The 12,285-nt window shown below is 37.3% G+C and overlaps 1 protein-coding gene across 1 annotated transcript in view; it reads right to left on the reverse strand.

Moving 5' to 3' along the window:
* Positions 1–12,285, reverse strand: part of PIK3C2G (phosphatidylinositol-4-phosphate 3-kinase, catalytic subunit type 2 gamma) — a 215,084-nt gene that overhangs the window by 149,443 nt on the left and 53,356 nt on the right. The window contains exons 10-11 of the mRNA XM_009332846.1: positions 5,969–6,164; positions 2,621–2,743 (exon numbers count right to left, since the gene is read on the reverse strand). Of these exons, the coding sequence (XP_009331121.1) occupies positions 2,621–2,743; positions 5,969–6,164 (319 nt within the window). The remainder of the gene's footprint in view (positions 1–2,620; positions 2,744–5,968; positions 6,165–12,285) is intronic.

Genomic DNA, 12,285 nt, shown 5'->3' on the forward strand with positions numbered 1-12,285 from the left:
GATCCCTGGGGGACCCCACTTGTGACAGGTTGCCAGTTTGAAAAGGAGCTATTTACCACCACCCTCTGGGTGCGGCCTGCCAGCCAGTTCCCCACCCACTGCACAGACCACTTGTCTAGACCATAACACATCAGTTTCTCTAGGAGGAGGCTGTGGGAAACAGTATCAAAAGCCTTGGAGAAATCCAGGTAGACAATGTCCACCACTTGCCCCACATCAACTGAGTAGGTTACTTTGTCGTAGAAGGCAATCAGGTTTGTCAAGCATGATTTGCCCTTGGTGAATCCGTGCTGGCTTTTCCCAATCATGTGCTTCATTTGACTTGTGATAACCCCCAAGAAGATTTGTCCCCAGGAGGATTCATTCCATAACTTTCCCAGGGACTGAAGTAAGACTGATGGGCCTATAATTTCCTGGATCCTCCTTTAAGCTCTTCTTGTAGATAACGATATTAGCCTTCTTCCAGTCTTCTGGGATGTCCCCCGATCTCCATGACTTCTCAGAGATTATTAGGAGGGAAAACTCTAGCTGTAAAACTGTTAGCTGATTTAAAATACTCATCTGACATTTGCATTTTTACTTAAAAATGGCATCCATTCACAAAATCCAGTTCTGGATACAAGCTAAAACATACAAAAATAATGGCATATCTGGCTACCTAGATTCTCAGCCTGTGCTTCTGGACCAAAGGTCATTAAGTCCAAACAACCTGCCCTCATGTTTTGAGACTTAAACAAATCTAGGCCAGTTGGTTTGAGGTAGAAAATATGTGAATATCTTTGATGGTTGAGGGAAATATTGAAAAGCTTGCCAGACAGATGTAAATTTTTGGGTTTGTACTGTGGAATTTATTTGAATTGGATTTTAAAAATTATTTTTGAAACTCAACCAAGAATAAAAAGTAAAAAGGTGCTCTTGCAAACTAATACTATTAAGTTTTGTACAACTCTAGATCTTGTTTCTGATGTTAAGAGCCTCTTACAAGCATCCATGACCTATGAAAGAATTTGGCCTACAATACTTATCTGCTTCTTTTTCCAAGAAGTTTTTTGATGGAATTGCAGACATTTAATACTGATTTTGCAGCAGGAGAGGTTTAAACAGAAACCCTGAAGATTCAATCTGATTTCTTTACATTTTCATGGAAATGGAAGAAGAGCAGAGTTTCTGTTCTGCTTATGGCTAAAGAATTTTTTTCTATTCTATCTTCTTATATTTTGTTTTAGAAAAAGGTTGTGTAAGATGCACTCCAGAAATGCATCAGCCACTTTTTAGAAGCCAAAAATGCTCATAAGAAACATAATCCTCCCCCTACACTTAAATTATATCTGCCCATATGTACCATAAGATAGTACTTGACCAAAACTTGGACTAGGTGAAAATTCCTACAGAGCAAATGGGAATGACCCAATTTTTTTAAACACAAGGATAACAGTTACTTTCTAATCGTATAAAAAATTGAGGATTCAACACTCAAACTCTATGGATTCAACTGAGGTATCAAAGCAGATGTTAGGCCCTAAAAGAACTAATTGTTCTGCTAATTTGGATGCTTAGCAGAAATGCACACATTTTGTCTCCTAACCATAGGGCAAACATATTAAGCTTCCTATATCTGTTCAGGAGTGTTGTGCAAGAAGGCTATGCAAAATCTCCACTAAGATAGATGTGTAACAGGTTTGACATAAAAAGGTCTTCTTCCATTTGACCAGCTTCAAACTGTTATATGTCTTAGATAAAGGCAAACAGAAGTTATGAATTACACTCTGTATTCAATTATAATAAAAAACCCTTTCAGATTACTTGTAGCCTTTGTTCAATTATAATGTAAATCAAGCTGCTTTCAGATTTAGAATACAATAAACAGTGATGTAAAATACCAAAAATTTGAAAGATTGTAAATATGAACATGCGATGCTCAGGAAGCTGGAAGAATACAATGCTACCGCCAGATCATAAAAAATTGCCTACTTCTTCTCTCCTATCTATTGCAAATATGCTTTTTATCATCACATTGCCCTTAAGTGAATGTTGTTTGAGTGTGCACCTTGCTTTTCAATAGAGTTATTTTCCTCAACGCAGACAGGCAGGTGACAGGCAGTTGGCAGCCTTTACTTTAAAATTCCAGTCTCAAACTAAGGTCCTCATTTTAAAACTGCAGATCCTTCTTATAAAAAGAGAAAAAAACAAAAACAAAACCCACAACAGCCTTTTTCCTTCCTTAAAGAAATGTTACAATTGGTTCTCAGGTTGGATCGCATACCTACTAGAGATGGCTCCAAAGGGCGGAAGTTCTCAAAAGAGAACAGAAATGCAGCCTTTGGTTGTATCTCCTTTCAGTTCCAACATTCCTCCAGGATGCCCCAGTGAATGAAAGCTATTCTCAGACCAGCTTAGTTTAGCTTATCGTCAGACCAGACTTAGCTTAGTCCTATTTTGCTTCCTCTGGCTATCCCACTCCTTTCTCACTCCCATCTCCCTAAGTTTCTCTGAATTCTGTGGAGTTTAATTTGCTCAGAAGAAGATCCATAATAAAGATGTGGGACTTTTTTTTGGAAATGAATATTCAATGTGTAAAATCTGTCAGACAAACATATATCAAACACAGACCAAAACTTACTTCTCATTCCAGTCAGCCAGGAAAAAGAAGGATCTTTTAACCGGTATATTTTTGCAAATCTTGACTTGACATATTGTCTTCCCAGCATAAGTTAGTGAACAGGAAAAAGAGAAAACTTTGTAGCTACGAAGGGAAGCAAAAAAAAAAAAAAAAAAAAAAAAAAAAAATTAATTGTAATGTAACATGTCCAGCACAGTAAATTTAGGGCTAACCATTCAGAAACTTGTGAAGATCCATCCTTACCTGCAAAAAGAATAAAAATAATGAATCTCATCTTAATGTGGGGGGTAGAGGAGGTTTATTTTGGGTTGGGTTTTTTTTTTTAACATTCGGAATTCAGGAAAAGTACTTAAGACATCTAAATTCTGCTCCGTGTATTTGTCATTAAGACTAATTTTTTTTTTTTTATTATTGTAGTCAAGGGAAGTTTGGACATAAGTTTTGAAGTGTTACAACTTGCTCATCGTACAACTTCAGTCAACAATAAATCTATTTATACTTACTTTTCCCAATCAGTAAAAACCAGGTTAGTAATTAAGGGAATCTATGCATTCATTACAGCAGAAGTATTAAAGCCCTCTGTATTGGCATTCTTCAGATACTTAACTGACTAGCTTCATAGTGTAATCGGGTCTGGAGCTATCTGTTGGTTTCATATTCTTCTCATTGAAGTCTTATAAAATTCTAGTCAACATAGAGGAATAGTGTATAATTAACTAATGTTCTTAACCAGTCTTGTAACTTCCAGCTCTTCCTGCCACTCTCACCTTTAGACAACATTCTATACAAGAATGGTGAATATGGGAAACACAGTCAAATCTGAACAAAAAATTTGAAGCATTTGCAGATTCAAGGTGCCTAGCTTTGCCTTATTTACAAGTATGATTGTTGATCTCTTCCAGGACATTATAATAATTGTTATAATTATTGTAGCACATATGCTTTTTCTTTTTTTCCTTTCTTTTTTTTTTCTTTCCTTTTTTTTTAATTCAAAGATAAGGATCTGGGATCTGTAGTACCTATGAGGTATCGATGCAAAGAAAGGAAAAAAATACCTTACAAGACTACAAAATGCTTCTGCTCTTAAACATGGCATCTTTCCTCTACAGTCTAAACATTACAAACAGTTGGAGGATACTGCAGGAAATAATAGGTTTTAATACAATCAAATGATTAAGCACTGCTGTTTAAACAGGGGTATTGGTACACAATATACAGATATATCCCTGATTTATACACCATAAGGACCTAATCCTGGAAAGATTAACGCTTACACAGTGCTTCAGTCTAACTGAAGTCAGAAACATTGTTCAGAGTGCATGCACTTCGACGCATTTTAGGTCTGTGTAGAACATTTTGCCTAGATACCCTCCCTGTGAGTTCAAAGGCGTGACTCTATAGTCTTGTCCCAAAGATCACTTCATATCATCCAGACATAGATAGGAATCTGATTTTGGGGGAATGTAGAAACAAATGCAGCCAAACGTGAAGCTACCAATGTTATGCCACTAGCATCAAACAGGGCATAGCTGCTTGCTCTCATTTAAATGAGAAAAAACAACAAACTGATAAAAAAACCCAAGAAGGAATGAAAATACAGTAGAGAAAGGTAACGAGTTTTGCAACATTATTCTGCAACTTTTAAGATCTCTACCCATCTTTTTAATGAAGACAGTAAGACTGGAATAAGAAATTGAGAGCATAAATATAAAAATTGACAAAAAGCCGATCCACAAAAGTAAACTTTAGAGGGATTGGACAGGACACTAACATGATTCCGTAAAATGTAAGACAGTTCACTGTCCCTTATCCCAAATGATTAAAAGAAAAGCCATTTATCACATACTGGTATGTATAGAAAAAATACAATGTGAAAGATAGTGAAGGATATAAAAATTCTAACATTTATAATACATGTTATATATATGCAGGAATATATATTAAAATACACATTATGAACAGCAGCAAGATCATAAAATGTGACCTTTGGGAAAGGGAAAACAAGAGTTGTGACATAGCCAGCATGAATTCATGCAGTGCAGAAATAAGAACAGGGAGTATGCATGTGAGTGAAGTTAGTAAAAGTGTTTGAGGAAAGTAGATGTCAGAGCAGCAGCCCATGTTAAGAAGTTTAAGCTAGCTATGAATATTGGAAAGACTGGAAAGGGACATTAAGGAGGAAGAGAGATTCTCATTTTTACATGCTTGAACACAGCATTCAAGTCATCAGTGGCCTTTAGACCATATGTAATTTCACATTTTTCTGGTAAAACAAAATGCAGTGGGAAAGGTATAACCATCTGCCAAATCAGGACAGTGATTATAGTTCTCTATTTTTACCTTAACTAATGCAAATTCTCTCAGATTTTTATTAAACTGCTAATTACAACTAATACTGTATAGTACACTCTTGCTCACAGTCTAATGGCAAATGATCCCACTATTTTTTAATCAGTCATTTGGAATTCAAGGTAAAGCGGGAGCAAGGGGAAAGTATTAATAAAAACTTGGAAAACAGCATTTTGACTCATAAAAATAATGCTACCAGACTGTAGTCACATGTCCTCCTTTGATTGCACTGGAGTGGTAAGAGGAGAGCACCAGTTTTGCTCAGAGTAGGAAAAGCAGCTATCTGAAGAGACAACTAATTTGACCGAATAATTCAGAAGAGAACATTTCAATCAGCTTTTTATTAAAGATTCCTCCCTTGCTTCTCTCCTCTACTACACTAATATACTAGGTATACTTGGACCTATAAACTATACTTATTTTAATCACTATCAATAAAGAGGATCGTCAATACACATGCTTAGCCAAGTAATGTGGTTTGAACACATCAAGAGCAAAAATTGCTGATAAAGCCTCATTCAGACTGCGTTTAAGCAAGCACCCCTCTGTTTAACTTGGTAAGCTGGCCTTCAATCCTTCCAGTTACTTGTACTGCAGAAGGCACACAAGTCCCAGTCCAAACTCTCTTGGCATGCAGCACCCACCCTTTCCTCCCTCCCTCTGAGCAAGTCGGTCACACGAGCATTTGTAGGCATACCCATCAAGGCCAGTACTCTGACCTTGCTTCTGTTACCCTCCTTCCACACTGGTCAAGGGCAACCATCTAGGCCACCTCCTCGATTCTCCATCTGTCTATGGGGCCTGGAAGTCTCCTAATCAGTCAAGCTTAAGTAAGTGCACTTTATGCTAGAAAAACAGTGGAGATACACCCACTTACTCAGTCTCTAACATTAACATAGGAGTATCACCAAAGCAACAGAGGTAAGCTAGCATCTGTGAAAAACGTGATCATAAGAGACAACACGCCATCTTGTGAACACCTGCTATATCTCCTCCTACCTGTTCACCCAGGCTTCTGGGATGTTATGGGCAGCATAAACAGTGAAGCTGAGCTGGGAATCCAGGCTGACGTCTGCACATGAAGGGCTTTTAGGTATGCTGGCAAGCTGGAAATTTGCATCAAAGCTGCTGCTGTAAACATGGATGAGACAAGAGATGGCCATGGAGAGCTCAGTCACAGCAGCCTCTATTAATGCTGAGAGGAGAGAGAGAAATAAATAAAGGTTAACAATAGATCATTTATGAAGAACCATATTTGTTTTAAACCATCAGTTACGGCTTTGAAATGCTTCCTAATAAAATTTAATGAAAATGACATAACCTACTAACTGAAACCAATTAGCCATCTGTGCTTCTGAAACCAGCCATAGCTCATTTCTGGTATATCATTAACAGTCTTTCATTACAGTGCTTTCAAATTAAGGCATTTTCAAAGTAAGAATTTTAAACTACAGCAAGTTAGTGTGTGCCTCAGTATTCCATTTTAGTCTGTTAATTTTTGTGCTGGAAGGATTTTTATTATGTAGGTATTTTGTAATTTCAGCAGCCAAGTAGCTTCTTAGTTCAAGGGAACTGGCAATGCAGCAGGAGAATGGAGAAAAGGCACTGGTTAAATTTTAAGACTGTAAAGCTGTTGCAGCTGTTGGTAAACAATTCATAAATATATACAATAGCAGCCACAATCAGACATAGTCAGCATTCAGATAATCGTGGATTAGTTTTACATTACACAACGATGAACACTGAAACAGATATCTGTATGGATATATATGAAATGCTGGCTGTACCCTCATTTATATCACACCTTTATTTACGTTATTTCCTCTGGCTTCAGCTCTGCAGTGCTCTTTTTCTGCAATTACTGGCTTTTATCCATCTTCCCTCTCTCTGTGTTTTTGGAGCAGCAAGGGGATTGCCTGATTGCCAGTGTAAATTAAAATCCCCAGTCCTGGCAGCCTCCATCGAGTGAAGAGAACTGGTAGAAGCACTCATTTCTCAGGCAAGGGACAGGCTGAGAGAGAAAGTGTCAGAGTACATTGTATCACTCCAAGATTATGATGATTTGTCTTCCATGAGGAGTACGCCAAATTCTTCTTTTTTCCCCCCCTTCTAACTCATGGGTTCCTATATGATCAAGAACATATTCTCATCACCTGTTACAGTTTCTGACATACTCCCTAAACTTGTCTGGCCACTGTATTTGGCAGCCATCTATTAGCTGTCTAATAGTGTCTATTGAAAAAAAAACTAAATTCCCAGGAATAGGAAGCCTGAGACTTGATTATATTAGCTTTTAATACTCGGGATAGGTGCAGGAATCCTGCCTAACATCAGATACAGATACCACAATTCAGTGGACTTCACTATCTCAGTTTCCCAACAGAAATGTCTCCAAAAAACATATCCTTTGTCTGGAATTTTACTCCCCTTCTTTGATACCTTTTGCCTTTAAACTAGCAAATACTCACAACTGTTGAGTCACAAAATGCATTGCAAACAGTGCAAAGGAATTATTTTAGTCTTCATTTTATAATAGACAAATTTTAACTCTGTAACAATAGAGATATACATAAGATTGAAATAGTTTGACATACAGTGGGGTTTGCTACTGGAAATACTAGCAGCAAATTATTGCACTCATGAAGGACTGGCTAGAATACTACACCTTGTTGTGTTGTAATCTTCCACATATGAAAAATGAATCATTTTAGGGACTAACAGGTTAAGAAAACTCAGTCCTTTTACTCTGTGTATATATCTGTCTAGCACTTGTTTTTAATGATCTTTTTATTTATTCTCCTTACTATTTTCTCCATTTACCATCCTTCACCATAATTGTTCTAAATAAATCTTTTCCTCTAATGAATATTTTCCCTAGAATACCATTTTATTCTCATACCAAGTTCTTTTGGATGTGTAATAACTTAGTACCTTCCAAACTAAATGTTTAATTTGCACTGAATTCTTTTACATTCCAAGGAATTGCCTATGGTCATATACATAAAAGCCTTCTTAAGAGGTCCAGAAGAGTACATTAGTGGACTATTATTTGAACCAGTATTTTCTACTTTATCTGAAGAGCACCATACTATTTACATTAAGGAAAAACAGCTACTTAGGAGACTCCCTGGCTCCAATCTGTTCAAAGTGGCAGACAGGTAGATGTAGTGTAATAGCAAAGCCCCTAGTTATGCAAATTGGCTTATTGAAGTCAATGATTGCTGAGTGGAACCTTCTCAGCATTTTCTCCAAAAGAGAGTGAAATGTAGCTCAGAATCTGTGTAAACTTCCTGCTGTGTGTTGAAACATACCCTTTGGCCACCAGCCGAAGCTGTAAAGACACAATTCGTATTCTAGGCTGTAAGGCAATGTTTCAAACTTTGTCTCCAGAACAAGAGGAAGTGTATTATATTTTAGCTAAGCCACAGAAAGAAGGGAATACTCCTTCGACAAAAAAAAAAAAAAGTCAGGAGAAACATACACAATAGGGTAAATATTTTCCATAATAGAAAATTTACACATGCCAGGCAAGGAAGTGAATAAGATGCAAGAGGCCTATTGCTATATCCAAGCTATCTTTTCCACTGGCCATGTTTGCAGAAAAATGACTCTCATGATTTACCTGAAAGACAAAACTGAATGCCAGATACATAAAAAACAGACAAACAAAAAACCCCACCAAAAGTGAGGGAAAAGAAGGAAAAGCACAATTTTTGCCTCAGTTATTTATAACATGTTTCAATCTGTCAGTGGTGAAGTGAAAAAAGTTTCCTGGGTGTCAGGGACCTGCCCACCCTACAAGATCTATGTGGCTAGATAGGGCAAGGTTAACAGTTTTCACCTAGTTGCAGATGATGTCCATGAGACTTCCCTGCTGAAGGGAGCTGGGAAGTGTTCTTCTTTTTCCTCTCTCTCTCTTAAATTTCCATCTTTCACCTGTGGGTTTGCAGTCTGTGCCTGAATGCAGAAACAGAGCCAGTTTGGAAGCAGGGCCTGGGGGGGTACTACAGGCTGTCTCTCTTGGTAAGATGGCGTGTTGAGGGGTGAAGGCAGCAGTGAGGCAATCAGTTCAGCTGCCAGCAAAGGGAGACAAATGAAACCTCAGCATTATTTATCTAATTATTAGGAGATCCAGAATGAAGATCTTCTCAGGAAGAGAGTTCCGCAGGTGTAAGCACATATCCAAGTATGACCTGGTCTGCAGCTGCAGCATTTTTTCTACATTCATTTTCTTACTCTTGTCAGCTCTCAGTTTAAAATGACTCTATGGTTTCTGTGCCAGTCAGCCTTCCTCCACCCCCCACCCCCCAATCTTCACTCATTAAGCCCAGTAGCAATTAACTAAATTAGAGACAAACATCTTGGGTAGTCTGTAAGTGTCCATTACTCACAAGAGTTGGTCAGCATCTTTTCACTATATTTTTATGAGCTGCTGAATAGGATTTGGTATGCTGAAATGGTATGCCCATTCATGAAGCCAGAGAACTTTACTGCTTTGTATGGCTTTTATGATTAATAAATCTTAGATGAGAAAGGACTATGGTGTTTCACTGATTTACACAGCACAGGCTATGAAATTCCTACAGTGGATTCACAGCTTCACCTATGCAAGAGTTTATTTTCTAAAAAGGCGTCCCAGGCATAGCCAGTATCTAGGAGACAATGAATACACCACATCACGAAGTGAATTGTGACCAAGATTAATAATCTCACAAATCAAACCTCATAATTTATTTCTGGTGTGAAATTATTTGGCATCACCTTCTCACGGAAGGTGAGAAGAAGTGAGACTTGCAGAAATGAGATGAGACCAAGAGAAGTGAACTTTAACCACAGCTGCCAGACATGCTTATTTCTGACACATTCCTTGTACACGAAGTTTGAAGGAATAAATTTCACCCTTGGTGAGAAACAGAACAATCCACAGAATCCCTAAAAGTGTTAATGAATATACCTGCAAGTGCTTTCAAGATTTAGGAAGGAACATGCTAGAATATTCCTTATAGAAAACCACTTTCTTCTTCTCAGTCCAGTATTACAATTCACATATTTTAGTGCCAGAGTAGGTACTTTGCTGTTATTGCACTAGCAGATGATGTCAGTTTAACACATATTAAACACGCTCTCTCTGACTCTGTAGGCACGTTTTCTCTGGGTAAAACATGACCAGTATCTGGTTGAACAGAATTTGGAAGGAAGGCTTAAGACCCTTTTGACACCTTGAAGATATTTTGGAGAACAGGAGCTTGATATTGTTCTTTCCCACTTATTTTCAGAGAGAAGAGCGAGCAAGATCCTAAATACAGTTTAGGTCACACACACACACAAAATACCCAAGAAAAAATCCCTTAAGATTTAGGTAAGGTGCTAATAGACCATTATTATAATAACAAAAAGGCAAAACATGAAAAGGCTGTAATGCAAATGCTATTCAGATACAGTTTCAAACCACCAATATTTACTTCATTGTTTCCTCCTACTAGTTGAAGAATCCTATGAATTATCCCTTGAAAGAAACTTAAAAATCTCCTGCTGTCCTGGTATCAAAAATGTCTCTGCTACTATATGCTTTATATAGTCGCAAGGCCTTGGTAACTTCTGTCTAATTTTTTTTGAGAACTGGGGTTTGTAGTTATTTAAAAATTGGTCTTGGTTAAAACCCCTCTGGCTTTCAGAACAACATATCAGGATGTAACACAGCAATAACTTAGAGGTAAAGAGCCATGATCAGATTTGAAAACAATGCAGGAGACACTTACGGAGATGAAAGGCAATCAATAAAAAGCTCTTGACATTTTTCCATATTCCAAAACAAAAAGTGATTTTTCCAAAACAAAACTATAATGGCTTTGTGCTAGGAAAAGAAGGAAGTGGAGTTTTCCATTTTATATAGGAAAACCTTCAAAAAACCTTCCATTCTTTTCCTCTTCCTCCTGTTTTTTTTGGTTGTTTTTTTTTTTTAAACTTTGTGGTGAATATTTTTATGATCAGGTCTAGAAGCAACTATCAAATCCCAAGCACAATTAGTGAACCTTTACACCCTTAAATGTCATGATGACTTCATTAAATGTATCATCATCAAGGTATCTGATTTCTGCATTTACTTGAAAAGATAGCAACTCCAGTAGTTCAGCTGGAAAAGACTGTTGATTCAGTATCGTCAGTTCGTGGTGCACACTAGACTTTCTGGGATGGGTCCCAGAGAACTACTGATCAAATTCCAAAAGCTGCTTATTATGTCTGATCCGGTGAAATCCCTGCCTGAAGTAGCAAGGCTGTAGACATTGTAGGAACATTCATTCATCAGCTTTTGAGAAACACACGGGCTCAGTTTTGTACCAGCTTGCAGCCTGTCTTTTCATACTCTGGATTACATAGCAGCAAACTCCAATACTAAATCTCTAATTTGAGTAATCTTATTCTTTATTTACTGGGAACACTTGATGCTACATAAAGGCGCTAATGTCTAGAAATGCCTATCGTTCCTCACATTTAAGAAGAAATTAAAAAAATACTTTGAGTACTGAAACATTAATATAATCTTCTAAGGACTCCATACAGAGGAAAAAGAACATGATCCAGACTTAGGCATAACATGGATAAGTACTGCTCTGTTCACAGCAATGGAATAGTTTGGTCTACAGAGATAACACTGTTAACAGAGCCAGTCATTGCAACACTAAATCAAGGCTAGATATTTGGAATATAGTCTTTGACTTGCTTATAGTCCATGGTGAATGACTAATATTAAACCTCTGATAATCTTTTATTAAAGAGAAAGATTAAAGCAGTTTCTAAACAAATTATTAAGTAAGGCTTATGATTTTAATAGTATCTTTTATATTTTTCTCTTTTGTGGTAGAGAGAAGCTATAATGAAGAAAACCAAAACTCTTATTATACTTTGGGTAATAACTATCACTTGGAGGAGGAAGAGGAGAGGAAAGAGAAATTATTAGTTGGAGTAACTGATTTCTTCTTTTGCTGTTCAAATTTGATCCTGTTTTCTTCAAGATAAACATGAATACATATAAGAGAAAAGAACAGTACAAATGGGAAATGCAGTCTGTTTCCTCCTTGGCTGTCAATCCTGACTTCATTTGCAATTGTGCTGCTAGAGAAAGCAAAGCACATGGCTTTTAGCTTCCTGGAGATCTGGAAAAATTTTACCAGCACTGAGCTAAGGCGGTGATTTTACTGTACTTTTGGGTCACAGGCTTGCAAATTTTTGCATGCCTGCAACTCTAGCCAGCTAAGCATAATGAAGTAGAAAGAGGGCGTGAAGCAAATGAAGTGGAAAAGGAAACACAAAGGTGA

Source organism: Pygoscelis adeliae, unplaced genomic scaffold, assembly GCF_000699105.1.
Source record: "Pygoscelis adeliae isolate BGI_AS28 unplaced genomic scaffold, ASM69910v1 Scaffold38, whole genome shotgun sequence".
NCBI lineage: Eukaryota > Metazoa > Chordata > Aves > Sphenisciformes > Spheniscidae > Pygoscelis > Pygoscelis adeliae.